This window comes from Malania oleifera, chromosome 5 (genome assembly GCF_029873635.1).
Source record: "Malania oleifera isolate guangnan ecotype guangnan chromosome 5, ASM2987363v1, whole genome shotgun sequence".
Classification (NCBI taxonomy): Eukaryota; Viridiplantae; Streptophyta; class Magnoliopsida; order Santalales; family Ximeniaceae; genus Malania; species Malania oleifera.
Genome location: NC_080421.1, coordinates 101414724 through 101429455, shown reverse-complemented (window position 1 = coordinate 101429455; position 14732 = coordinate 101414724). Strand labels below are relative to the sequence as shown.

Sequence of the window (14732 nt, the reverse complement as noted above, 5' to 3'; positions counted from 1 at the left end):
GAATGAATAAAGTAGTCAATCTCATATATATATACCTCATCTTCAAATTAAGAAAAGTAGTACGTACCATACATTTCCCTGTCAAGTGTGATTTGAAGCTCCTATCTAACACATACATCCAATCATGCATGCATGCATATTGCATATTGCATATTGCAGAACATCAATTTTAATCCTGCTGCATGTGAAAATTCTATACTACACGTCTCTTTCGCCCAATTTAATATGATTACGGAACTAGCAAAGCATATTATATATACCTCTTCATCTTCTTCAGCGGCCCCGCCGGCCGGACGCTGACATGGCCAGCTCCAAGCACTCACCTCCTGCTCCTGCGGCGGCTGCGGCTCAGCTGACCATCTGGAATAAATCACTGCTCTTCAACGGCCACGGCTACACAGTTTATGATAATTCAAGTGGCAGGCTAATTTTCCGTGTTGAAAATTATGCTTGTGATAGAAGGGAAGAAATGTTCCTCATGGATGCTGCCGGAAATGTTTTGTTTACTCTCCGACGAACCGGAAAGGTATTTAATTAATTAATTAATTTCCTAGTTACCCTAATATTAATTTGCTCTCCCGTTTTAGAAAATAGGCCCAACTGACTGAATAAGGTTAATGCACACGATACAGCAAATCCAAAAGATTACAAAGAAAATGAGCAGAAGGTGGTTCGATAGAGTGCCGAGCTACTGCCACAACGAATTAACTTTGCGAAAATGATGCACCTATATATCAAAGAAAATTGCCTTAAATTTTTAACTCTTGGAATATAAATAAGTGTATATGGCTATATGTGAAGTTTTTTTTTTTTGCAAAATACTTTGTATAAAATATTGAGAATTCAACTTGTGAATTTATCCCCATTAAAAAAAAATGGTACTGGAAGATGGGTACTTAACTTTAAATCATTTTTTTTCATTATGCTCGTAGTGTGTGTTCATAGCTCCAGACTGAAGAATGACATGAAAATGAAAAGCAAGAATCTTATAATATATATATATAAATTTTTGAGACACTGATAGTTAATTATATATACAGAAACTCAGCATGTTGGAGAGGTGGGAAGCGTTCAAAGGGGATTATAAAGAAGCTGCAAAGCATCAAAAACCACTCATTAGGGCTAAGAAATTATTTGGCATTCCTTGCTGCAAAGTATCAATGGCAGCTGGTGCTGAGTATGAAATTAGATGGTCGCGCCAACAAGGATGGTCTAAGATATACTCCCCTGCTGGTGGTGGTGGTGGTGGTGCTGCACTGCCGATCGCTGAGGTAATCATGTCTCTCTCTCTCAATCTCTCTCTCTCTCTCTCTCAAAACAAAATAGAACAATAAAATTTGATCATGTTTGTAGCAAAAAAAGAAGAATTAATAGTCGACTTTCTCACATTTCTTTCCTTATTAGTTTATATATATATATATATATATATATATATATATATATATATATATATACATGATTATATGTAATGTGTGATACTATTAATGCAGGTTTGCAGGAAGTGTTGTATGGAGGCGCCGGCGCTTTTATTGGGAAAAGATGTTTTTACGTTGATTGTGCAGCCTGAGGTGGATCAAGCAACAGTAATGGCAATGCTTATGATCAATGATGCAATGAGCCAAAAAAATCTCTTACATCATATTTGGTTTGCAAAATGGAATGAAATGGTAAAGGAATGGAATGAAAATTTAAATAAAAAATATGACAAGTGATAAATTAGATTTCATTCCTTTTACTTTTATTTCATTTTTACATATCAAATATAATAGTAAGCATGAGAAAATCAAGTGATAAATTTCGATTCCATTCCTCCCATTTTTATTTCATTCTTATGTACTAAATGTATAGTTAATACCTTATCATAATGCTTCAGAATTTCCATAACATAGTTTAAAGCAGCTGTATAACTTTTTCTCTTTTTTTTTTTATTTATAAATACGACATGATAATGCCTAGAACCCTTTCAATCTACGTTTCCACTTAAATACTAATATCTTATCACAATCGAAAAATTGCAGCCCAAAGCTCTAAAATCCTTCAGTCTCTCGAGGCGGCATCAAACCTGGGACAATGTGACTGACCCATGGTTCCCTCCTAACATATAATTAATTGGCATTAAATTTGTTACTAGCAATGAGCATCTCTAAACAGTAATTCTTCTTCTGTACACTGGCGGTCAGCCATCAGTAATTCTCCCTGCTAAACCCAAGCTGCCCTCAGATGCAGGAGTTTTAAGTTGACAAAGCTTATCAGCAAATCAGAGCTTCTGTGGATGCGCCGGCATTTAATTTTCCTGCATTTGGGAAAAAAGGCTCGAGCTGCTTAAATTTACTCCAGGAAGAGAAATGGAGATACCTTTACCGCACGAGTGTACAAAAAGCAAATGCCTCGGTTTATTTGATCTATGTACGTGAAGCACCATCTCAAGGCAGCTTAGTGCCGTAGTCAAGTTGTTCTTTATTATTTTCAGGTTACTTTCCACCACCTAGCTACCCAAAGAAAATTATCAACCATATATACTCCCCCTGACTTTTACGCACAAAAAATGAGATAGAGATCTCAATCGGTGTATGCTTTTCAATCATGAATTTCAAAGGACCAATAATATTCATACAGAATCATTGGGAGAAGGTATCAATTAGTGTAGTGCACAGAGAGAGAGAGAGAGAGAGAAGCATACATTGTCATCTAGAGAATAACAAAGACATTGTAAGAAACTATTAATATGTTTATGACATTCAGAATGTCTACCAGTAATTCAGAAATGATAATATTGTACAAGGAGAATTGAAGTATTTATGTTCACAGCGACAAGTACCCACAATGGGATGGAGCACCAAAACTTACGAACCATGTAAGAAAATAGTGAATACAAAGCATTTGGAAGAGTTTTCTATTTACTTAGTTTAAGGCAATAAAAGTACAAGTGGATCGATGTAGCAACTTGGTCGTGGATTGATATATATATATATATATATATAAGATTAGACTGGAAAATTCTACATCTGAACTGAATGAATCTGGTTGAAGTTGAAGTCACCTCTGGTACGTGCACCTGAAATTTACATGAACAATGTAGCATATCCGGATCGGATCTACATTGTACACTATGTATTCATTATTACAACATGGGTAAACCTGCAAGGAATATTTTAGTCAGAAATTTCAGTGCAGTCACAAATATGAATGCAGGAAAGTTGCAAAAAAATGAAAATGGAGGGGGCACAATCACATTCAAAATAGATGTAACTTTTTGCACTTCTTGTAAAAATTTGCTCTAGTTTCCACCATAAGATTTAATCATAACGATATGGGAAGTCTTTTGGATTGTAAGGGCTTATTTACGATTCTGTTTCTTGTGCATGTGAAAATTTTGGTGTCTGCTACCTCCAAGGATCTAAACAGATAAATGGTCAATTATGAAATGAAGTATGAGCCTGAGTACCTTTGGCTCCAACTGCTCCTTGGGCTTTCCCAGTGGGACAATCACACCATCGTCAAGAACTTGAGATTCTGATGGATCCGGGACAATTTTACCAAGCCCTTTTGTGCTGCATTATTGAATTTTGAATCACATTAATCTCATAATCCACAAAAGTCTATATGGTAGAAAATTTGGATGTGCCAGAGGTGTTTGTTTTCCCGGTTAAATGCAAATGCTCACTGGCTATGCTATGGAACTCCTTTGTTTTCATTTGAATTCAATGGTTTTTGTGATATTCATTATTCAACATCCTAGGGAACATAAATTGTAAATTGAAAAGTCCAATATACTGAATGGAAAGAATTGGTTTGGTTGAAATTTTGAAAAGTTGGTAATCTTGAAATGTAGTGAAAACTATGAAATTAGTCAAGAGGATAAAAGTCAATATTCATGTCAAGCAGTGTTGCCCTCCATTAAGAACGCCTCGAGTCCCACAATACACAAATATATTTCAATAAATATACTTATGCAGCCTTTTTTTTTTGGCTCTTCTACAGCTGTTTTTTAGCTCTTGTAATTTCTCTTTTTATCTCTTAATATATTCCTTTTACTATAAAAAAATTATATTTATGCAGCCTAGCTAGCAATAGGGAAGTTTTGCATGGCAGAAATTGAGTTCATTCTGTCATATAAAACAATGAAATCATCACGTGATAATTACAAGACTAAAGCTTGAGAAATATTCAGGAAAAAAATGTTACTTGTAAGCACTTTTTAGCAATTTAAATGTGACTAATTTGAATTTTCATTTTATGCACTCTTATATTCTACTTTAAAATTTGTATCCAGCTATGCCCCCCTGTGCTTGCCTTTTACTTACCTTCTTAGATATTTAATTAACAAGTAGGGGGCTGTGCGAAATTTCCCAAAAAATAAGCCGTCCCCTTCTGTGAGAGAGAGGGAGAGAGAATTACAAATGCACCTTAGCTTTCCCTTTGGCAGCTTATCAGCATTATAGTCCGTAGTTAGAAGTTCAGCCATGTCCCCCAGTGCAACCTGAAGTTATAAATTATTTTTTGAAAGAAAAACTAATCAATAAGGGAAAGATGAGAAACACACTGATGAAACAAACACAGCCAAATACATCATGGATATGCTTGCACAAAAAACTAGGTGCTCCCTTTGTACAAACCTCACATAAAATAAGCACACCAACTGCATTTGCAATGTGTGCCTGGAAAAATGGTGCACTTCTGGAAAACATATCTGCGAAATAGACCCCCTTCTCAAAGGAGTAACCCTGTACAGGTGCTTCTTGAGGAGCAATTCATAAACCTAGTCCATCATGTAACTAGACCAGTTAAATTTGCACAAAATTTCTGAAAACAAAGTCATAAAATGGTAGTCATGTGTGTAGTCAATTCTTCCTTGCTTAAAAAAAAATTGGTTCTCCTTCCTTTAAATGTTGAAAATGCCACCACCACCTTAAGTGCACCCTAGTGGCTGTATGGTCTGCTTTACCCAGTGTGGTAGGGGTGCTAAAGCACCCTCAAGACACCTGTCAATTGGTCCCAAAGGGCTTGGTTCGTAGAAATTGGCCTCCAGAAAATAAGGAACGGGTGGAATAGAGAAAATAAACTGTTTTCACATGCCTTTGTTCTGATTTTGGATGTAACATATTATCATTCATCTTGTTGTTTGATTCCCTCCGATGTAGCGAATGGCCCACATGAATGGAATGGTCTACTTGAATGTCATTGTCCATGCCCAAGTGGAAGTAGAAGACATTTATTCTTGGTGGTAGCCCACTTAGTTGTGTTGCATGAAGTGGTTTATTTATTAGTTGGTTATAGCTTGCGTTGGGAGATGAATGGTCATCTTTGGAGAAGCTAAATCAATTATTTGGGAAGCAATTGCTGGAAAAAGATGAGCTTCATACATTCTTTGGGACAAACAAGAAAAAAGTGAGGGAGAAAGGAAAATTCTTTGCTGAAAATTGGGGTAAAGGTACCTGCATGGTCATCTTGATCTTGACAGATGGTGATTTCTCGTCCAAGATGGACTGGAATTTTGACAGTTTGTTAATGATTCATCCTTCTTTATTTGGATGGTTCGATTGTCATTTGGAGCTCTTTAGGCCTGGTTTAGCAGCTAGGACAGCAGCCTCTGATTTTGGGTGAGACCTCTCAATTTTTCACTCCAATTTGATTCCACCATGTTGGTGATGATTCGTATTCTTTCTATGCTGAGATTTTGTAATTTTGATTATTGTAGTTGATGTATGTCTCTATTTTTAATAAGGGAAGATCTATTATAACCTACTAGTTTGAAATAGTGGAAGATTGGAAGCGGATTTTGGTCCTAGGATTTTTCCCTTCACGCTAAAGAGTTTTCCATGTATATCTTGGCGTCTTCTTTGTGTTTGTTTGGCTGATTTGTGTTTTTGATTGCTGATGATTTCTGATTTTGTTAGTGATTGATTATTCTACTTAGTGTTGATTTGAACTAGGGGAAGGTTTATCTTGGGCTATTTTATTTTGGCCATAACCTCCATGCTCACTTCCTCAACATTTCTGCGACCGAACATAACAGTGGCATACTACTATTGCACCAGTCAACCATCTAATTTTCCTTATTACAAGACAGTTGGCATCTTTGTCATCATAAAAATCAAATCAAACAGCTAAAACTAGAGGCTTTATAAAAATATAGGGGGAAAAATAACTGGAAATTAGCATTGGATAACCTTGTGATAGAATGCCACTCCAGTTTGTTAGCCGGGAACCATGCCACAAAAGCATTCTATTTTTGATATGTGAGAACTGTATACAAGAGAAAATGGGAAAGAACATTCAAAGAACATAGAAAGAGAATACATCTCATGAGAGAACAATAATTCTTAAGGATGACTAGTTGTTCACCTTTTCAAATCTTGCATTTTCACCTTCTCTAGATGCCCTAAATATTTGAACAACTTCAGGATCATAATGTTCTGCAGCATTGGTGTTCTGCATATACCTCTCAATCTAGAGAGAGAGAGAGAGAGAGAGAGCGAGAGAGGAGATAATTCTAATGTCAGAAATATTTGCAAAATAAATATAATGGGATCAAAACATTTTTTAAGGTAACATACCAGAGAAAACTCTTCAGAATCAACTTCAACCAGTGCCAATTCACAACGAAGGCATTTGTAATGAGAATACAAGGGGTCGTCCTAAAAATAAATAAAGTCATAAAAGAAATTAGAAAGCCATTGATAACAAAGTGCAACACAGGCTTGTGCCTTAGCTAAGATGGTTGGACTGGGAAAGGCGGAGTGTTTTTGAATAATGTGTGCATCTCTCTCTCTCTCTCTCTCCCCTATATATATATAAACTATGCACAAGAGAGATGCAAGCAGTACAATACAAAATGGATGCTTGATCTATGAGTCTCATATTGATCATGGATTTAGTTTTGCTGTCCTTCAAGTCAAAATGATTCATTCATGAGACAGGCTTGTTAGTGCAGAAGGGCAAGCACACCGGTCTGACAATGAACAAAAGTACCACAAAATAAGCAGTACCTGTGTGTATGTATATATCATCATTGGTTAATGAATTTGCTAGCTCAATTTCACCTAGGGCTTCAACCTGTAATTGCAAATAAATAAGTGAATGCAATTCCATAATTAAACTCAAGTTACATTAGAAAAACTGAAGCAGATGGAACATATAATTTTCTCCCATAGGGAGGCTCTGGAAGATCATTTATATGATATTTGTTCTCTTATTTTTCTTATTCAAAATTAATTGTTCCTTTTTTCTCATTTTCTTCCTAGGATTCTCACTGATATAGGCAGACAAAGAGCCTTCATATCCAGTGATTTATGCACTCATTGACATCCATAGGGAACAATTAAATGGTATGGTCATCAGATATACTAATGCAGACAATTGTTCACTGCAGTATAATATTGAGAAGAATCCATTCACAAAACAGCAGAAAAGGAAATTACCATTTCCAACTTGCATTTCAATCTGTAATGGGTGTCAATGATACAATCACCTGCCATAAATAATGTTTTCACACTATCAAACTACAACATCTGCCATATATGATATTTTCACACTATAAAACTACAACATTGTCACAATTTCTTTCGGAGAGAGAGGAAACTTACGCATCTTTCTAAATCCAAAATCATGAGGAATTATAGTGTAGAATTCTCTGCAATGAACCACTTCAAGTTCAGAAAAAAATGTCAAAATTCATGGTAGCTCGTATTTGATATTAATAACAGAAGAGACATGACAAATTCAGTTCAATGATAATGATTTGTAGCATGCAGAAAGAAAATGTGATCTGACTGCCTCAGCCCACCTGAAAAGTAGTAGAAAACAAGTGCTGACCCACTCAACTGCTCAAGTTTTTCCTTATCAGATTGGCCAATCACATCAGCAATCCTCTTCAAGATATTATAGCCCTATACGTATTCAAAGGTTACACTGCTCAAGAAGATGCAATGAAATAATGAAAACATATCATGCAACTGAAAGGCATTTTTTTGGAAATTGAAGTAATCATTGAAAAGCAAATGAAAAATTTTACATTCTACTAATCTGCATTAGTTTTTGCACCTATGGTTGACTTTCTACGTACACCACATGTCAGAGTTGTTTACAATGACAAAAAACTGAAGAATGATACCCATATTAGTAATTTTTCAGACCTGCAGCTGGATTATATGCTAAGATAGTTAAAATACACTTTTTCATTGTACAGTTCAAATAGTCAAATGGAAGACATTTGCAACGAGTGGAAGAATCAATTTTGGCTCATGCTACCATTATTTTTCACGTCAGATCATTATAATGTTCAACTTATCATTTGGTTTCTCTACGAAAGTTTTTGAGAAAACTTGAAGGCTTTTCAGTTGTGAAGAACAATTTTCATTTTCCATAGTTTTACACTAGTTACAAAAATTGCCACTTTCTTTTCTAGTTTTCAACATTTGCATAGAAAAACTGGAAAATAATAAAATGTCATTTTCTATCATTTTTAAACCTATTGAAAACTAGAAAATAAGTTGACATTTTTTTAAAAAAAAATTTGGAAAACTAAAAATGGAAAATAAAACTGTTTTCCACAAGTGAACAGGCCCTAAATAATTTTCTTATTGTTGTGACGGTAATCCCACTTGTTATATGCAATCATCTTTCAAGCTAGAAATGTTATGTATACTAGTTATTATCTTTTCTTCCTTGTTCTCACCTTACAACTGTACTAAGTTCTACCCAAATCACAATACAATTACAAGAGAATTTGAGAAACAGGATTTTGAGAATAGAGGTAGTTTACCTTTAGACTTGTAGATTTGCTTAGTTTACTGAGGGGCAACTTTTCAGCATTGTACCCTGTAAGTAATACGAACAGACAATAAAATATCATTAACAGAACAAAACAAATTCAATCAATTGATGTTATAGAGGAAGTTATATGGTTATAAGTACATAATTGGTCCATTTATTTGGCAGTAACAGCTGAATGTAGCTTTCTAAAAATCAGGCTTTTTTTCTGCATTGCTTATAAACTAACTTGATACCCTAACATTTGATAAAAAGTTTGAGAAAGCCACCAACCTATTCCCATCATTTGCTGCTTCATCATGTCTGTATTGCAAATAAGAGAGATAAAGTTTGCAATCTGAGGATCAAGTTTAGTCGGCCAAGTTTGATTATCCATTATAGATTTAGGCTGGCCTTGAAACTGATATAATAACAATTGTCAAGATAATCACTCCTTCCATCTCAAGCATTCCACCATAAAAGGATGAAAGAACTGAAAATTTAACTAACTCACATTTCTTGCTTCCTTCTTGCTGTAGTCAATTTCCAACCAAGTGTAGTACTTTGGATGACGAGTGAACTCTTTCCGGTCGGACCAATGATTGTTGGTTTTGGAAAAAAACTTCTGTTCAAATTCCCAAATAGCGCAATCTCTTGAAGGGAAAGGGCCCTGTGTCTTGTCTTGACCTTTTACCCCAACTCAACCCCATCTATTGTAAACCAAGAATTTGCCACCATCATTAGACTCTGCAATGATTTCAAACCCAAATTAGTAAAATTAGTAAGGAATCACCAAAACTGCGGCAACCTGAATGATGCAACATTAAAGTAAAACTTGTCAACGGGAGTAAGAAACAACCAAGAACTTGAATGACATAGAACTTGTTATTGTTCTTGCCAACATTCGTTTGATTCAGCAGGGCATCATAGAATTCTGTTAGGGTGTGGCTCGTATTGGAGTCGGCAGCCACACCACCCAGCCACAATTGTTGACGCTAGAAACCGACGGCCACCAAACTTTGCCTACCATGTTAAATTGCAGCCACCTCTCCCCCCCCCCCCCCCCCCCCAAAAAAATCCGTGTATAAATATATGTGGGATGCAGCGTTATGTCGTGGGCTGTGAGCTGTGTTGTTGTAGAGAGGTGTGCTGTGTGCTGAGTTGTGTGGTGTGTTGTGCGAGGAACAGAGTGTTGTGTGAGACAGAGTGAATCTTTGTTGAGAGAGAGAGAGAGAGTGGAGTTGAGGGCAGTAGCCTCCTCCTTCTCCTTGTAATACTCTCGGTTATAGTGGATTGTGGGTGCTCCCGTGGATGTAGGTCACAGTGGACCGAACCACATAAATCTGGTGTTGTATTGTGGTTGTGTATTTTGCTTGTGCGATTGTTGCTCGCTGATCCTCCCCAACAATTGGTATCAGAGTGAGGTTGGAGCAAAATCGCCAAATCGGAGCAAAATTCCTAGATTGGAGCCTCTATCCAATAGCTCAAAACTCAGTTTTGAGGCCACCAAAACGTTCCTCTCGTCGAAACGAAGCCAACGGCGGTAACCGGAACTCGAACAGAGCTCAGAAGAGGCCACATGCGCCACCACGTGCCGGTAGGTGATCGGCAGGTGGGCTCACACGCCCTCCCATGCCGGCAAGTGATTGGAAGGTGGGATCACCCACTCCCATGCACCACGATTGTCCGACGAACGTATGGAGGTCGAAGACGTTGACATCAACGCCAAGTCAGCAAGCCACGTTAGTCGGGATTCGCAACACATCAACAACCGGAGACCCAGTGCCACGTCAGCCACCACGGCAACACGTGGGCCTCACACAACCACGTCAGCAGGTGGGACCCACAGTGCCATTTCAGCAGGCGGGCCCCGTAAGAAGGTGGGCCCCACGGTGCCACGTCAACAGACGGTGTCAAGTAACGGCGTCAGGTATATTCCGTTAACGGAGGGAATATTCCATTAAGTTTAATGGAGAGTTGACTGGAGTTTGACCATTTTGACAAGAAGTTTGACCGGGCTTTCTAGAGCCATTTCTGGTCGGTTTTTCGAACGAATTGAATCATTTCGAAGATTTTTGGTTGTTCCGGAGCCATTGGCGGTGTTTGTTTTGTGAGATTCAGAGGAGAATGGCAAGTGTTGGCACTTCAAAATTTGAGGTGGAGAAGTTTGATGGGCAAAACAACTTCAGCTTGATGCAAAGCATGGTAAAGGATATTTTTGTTCAACAAGGCTTGATCAAGCCGCTAATCGAGAAGAAGCCAGATAATATCAAAGATGATGATTGGACTGAATTGGAGATGAAGACGGTCAGCACAATCCGATTGTGTCTGACAAATGAAGTCAAATATTCTGTGTTAGACAAAACATTACCGATGGAGCTTTGGAAGAAATTGGAGCTTAGATATATGTCGAAGTCCCTTACCAATAAGTTGTTTCTGAAAAAGAAACTTTATCAACTCCGAATGAATGAGAGAAGTAGTCTTTTTTATCACACAAATGATTACAACAAGATTTTGACCCAGTTGTTGAGCCTCGACGTAAAAATTGATGAAGAGGATAAGACGCTTCTACTTGTATCGTCTCTATTAGCTTCATTTGCTGGTCTGGTAACTACATTGCTCCTGGGGAAGGATACCTTGAAATTGGATGATGTGATGACATCACTTCAAGATTCTAAGAAGTTAAGAAAGCTGGTTGTGACTTCTAATGAGCAAGCTTTGGTGGTTAATAGTGAGAAACAAGGAAGAAACAAAGATCGAAAGTTTGCAGGTAAACAATGGCGTTCAAAATCAAGAGGACGAGATACAAGCGAGATCGTATGCTATTGGTGTGATAAAAAGGGTCACTTCAAAAGAGATTGTGAAGATCGAAAATGATATGAAGAAGAAAAGAAAACATGAGATGGTGTCAATGTATTGGAGCATGCCACATGACATGGTAATGATGAGGTCCTTGTAACGGCAAGCAGTTTACATCGACAAATCAATCGAAGAAATGTACAGTATTGATACTGCAAGTACGGCCATATGAAGAGGGAGTGCCGAAAATTGATGAGAAAGAACATGAACGCTTGTAGCAGTCCAAACGATGATAGATGGGTTTTGGACTCTAGGAGTTCAGTTCATGTTTATTTTAAGAAAGAATTTTTCCATTCTTTCAAAGAAGTTCATGGTACGGTATCACTTGGTGATGGATCTTTATGCGATGTCAGAGGGATTGAATTTGTGAAGCTGAAGATGTCTGTTGGAGTGGTTCGTATTTTGGATGACGTAAACTTCGTTTCAAGGATGCAAAAAAATTTGATCTCCCTTAGTCGGTTGGATTCTAAGGGTTGCCAAATCTCTGTCGCAGGTGGAGCTATGGAGATGGCCCGACGTGACTCAATGGTATTTACTGGGAAAAAGTCTTGTGGGCCGTATCAGTTGATGGGAACCACAGTGGTTGGTGGTTTGACCTCAGATGATGATAGCTGCACGTCGTTAGAAACGAACAAACAAGTTTGGTTTGCTGATGAAGAAGGCGGTGCTCTTTGTATAGTTCAAACGTTTGAACCAAGCTATGGAGATTTGCCTTGATCGAGTTCGCATCAAGGTGGAGTTGTGGACTTGCGAGTACTCGCCAAGGTGGAGATTGTTAGGGTATGACTCGTATTGGAGTCGGCAGTTGCACCACCCAACCGCAATCGTTGATGCTGGAAACCGACGGCAACCAAACTCTGCCTACCATGTTGAATTGTAGCCACCTCTGTTTGACTTCTCCCCCCCTCCCCTCTCCAATCTATGTATAAATATATGTGGGTTGCAATGTTATGTAGTGGGCTGAGAGATGTGTTGTTGTAGAGAGGCGTGCGGTGTGCTGAGTTGTGCGGTGTGTTGTGCAAGGAACAGAGTATTGTGTGAGGCAGAGTAAATCTTTATTGAGAGAGAGTGGAGTTGAGGGTAGTAGCCTCCTCCTACTCCTTGTAGTACTCCCGGTTAAAGTGGATTGTGTGTGCTCCCGTGGACGTAGGTCACAGTGGACCGAACTACGTAAATCTGGTGTTGTATTGTGGTTGTGTATTTTGCTTATGCGATTGTTGCTCGTTGATCCTCCCCTACAAATTCTTCCCCCTATATCAAATTGGAAAAATCAAAAAACCTACAAAGGAGTTGATTTCTAAGTTAAGATGAAAATTCCAAAAATGAGCAGACCTTGAAATTGAAGAACAGTATCTGATAAATTTCTCACATGCTGCAGAACATGTTATCGTGTTTTTATGTGATCGGGCAAATGCTGATCCACGACAGCGCTGCCTCTCTCTCTTGACCTTACACTTTCCTCAACATCTTCTTCACCACCTGCCTCGCAATTGAATCCACACTCATGTTTACAAATTCAAGCTTGAAAACATAGAATAGCTACTATTAGTGCTCAAGAACTCTTTAAATTGAATCCAAAGCAAGGAGATACCTTGAAGAGTGTGCATCAAATCCTTCTCCCGACTTGTACAGAGCCTCTCCAGAAGCTCCTTCTTCGAACCATTTGCGGAAACGCCTCGAAGGGTCGCTTGCTCGCGTAATTGGCGAATACCCATTTCCCGTACATTCTCAATGGCCTTGATTTTCTCAGGTTCATTCGAATCACCGGTTTGGGATTTCCTGGGTCTCTTCTTGCCCCTCTGAGCATCCTTTGCCATTTTGTGAGCCAGTAGAGAGAGACAGAAAAAGAGATGGAGTAGAAGGCTTAAGAAGGCGAAGAGCTGTGAGCTGCTCTGACCTGTTCAGACCGCAGAGGCTTGCGAAGGGAGGCACCGTTAGTCCCGCTCGCTAGGCAGAGGATGGGGTAAATCCGAATCGGCTGTGGAAGGCAAGGGGTCTCCCCAACAGTTTGGCCAATAGAATCCAGACACGCCAGAAGTCGAGGCGTTTTCTACTACTCTCACGTGGTGAGATATATTGGCCAGTTGTTTCCGGGCGCAATGGTGTCGTTCACTGGGGATTTGTACTCGGCGTGCTACACACAATTTTGGAGGAGGGCAGTAGCCTAGCAAAACGGGTCATGACCCGTCGGGTCACTCAGATCCGCCCATTTAAAACGTGTTCGGATTTAAAGAAGTTAACCCATTTAATATTTAGGCGGGTTACGGGTTAAATCGTTTATAAACAGATTCTCCGAGTTTGGGCGGGTCACCCGGCAGGTGACCCGTTATTTTGGATCCTTAATGCATAATGCCAGACACACCGCACATGCCTTCAGGTTTCAGCAATTCTCAAAGTCTCAGTCAACACAAAAAAACCCTAAGGGCTCTAACCCGCGCAGCGGCTCTCAAGCTCTCAGCCTCTCCTCATCTGTGACCTCTCAAGTCTCAACTCTCACTCTCTCAAATCTCATTCTCAATCCTTAATTCCTCTCCTTTCCTGACTCCTAACTCTCCACTGGATCTAGTGCGCTGCAACGTGCCAGACGGCCTCGACCTGTCCTCCCCTGAGTCTCCTCTCCTCTCCTCTGGATCTGGTGCACTGCAACGTGTCGGTGCCGGACCTGTCCTCTCGTCTCCTCTCCTCTCCTCTTGTGCGCTGCTACTTGCTAGGCCTGCGGATGCTATGAGCCTGCGAACGATCCACTCCACACCTTGAGTAGCTCGAGTCGTTGTCTCCTTAGGCTCCACAGACCACAGCGACTGTCGTCGTCGTCGTCTCCCCCAACTCCACAGACGGACAGACCACTTGACTTCTTGTGTTTTTTTTTTTTTTTTATTTTACATTTTTTTTAAAATGTATTCATTAAAGGGATGTATTATTTTTTACATTTTATGTTCTTTTATTTAGAAATTAATAAATATAATGTAGTATTTTTTTTAAAAAAAAAATGTCATTTTATATGAAATTTTAAAAAAAATTAAAATAAGTAAATTATATTTTTTTAAACGGGTGACCCGTTACCCGCCCATTTATTAAATGGGTGGGTTAGGTTTGGCATGTGTGTAATCCGTTTAACATCG

The 14732-nt window shown here is 38.8% G+C and overlaps 1 protein-coding gene and 1 pseudogene across 1 annotated transcript; one reads left to right on the top strand and one right to left on the bottom strand.

The window, feature by feature from the left end:
* The first annotated feature begins 293 nt into the window (after positions 1-293).
* On the top strand, positions 294-2765 carry LOC131155038 (protein LURP-one-related 8-like). The gene is made up of 3 exons (XM_058107935.1): positions 294-526; positions 1041-1271; positions 1491-2765. Exons 1-3 carry the CDS (start codon positions 302-304, stop codon positions 1710-1712), a joined length of 678 nt encoding a protein of 225 aa, XP_057963918.1. The 5' UTR covers positions 294-301; the 3' UTR covers positions 1713-2765.
* LOC131155039 (poly [ADP-ribose] polymerase 2-like) lies at positions 2708-13616 on the bottom strand (annotated as a pseudogene).
* Between the last annotated feature and the right edge of the window lie 1116 nt (positions 13617-14732).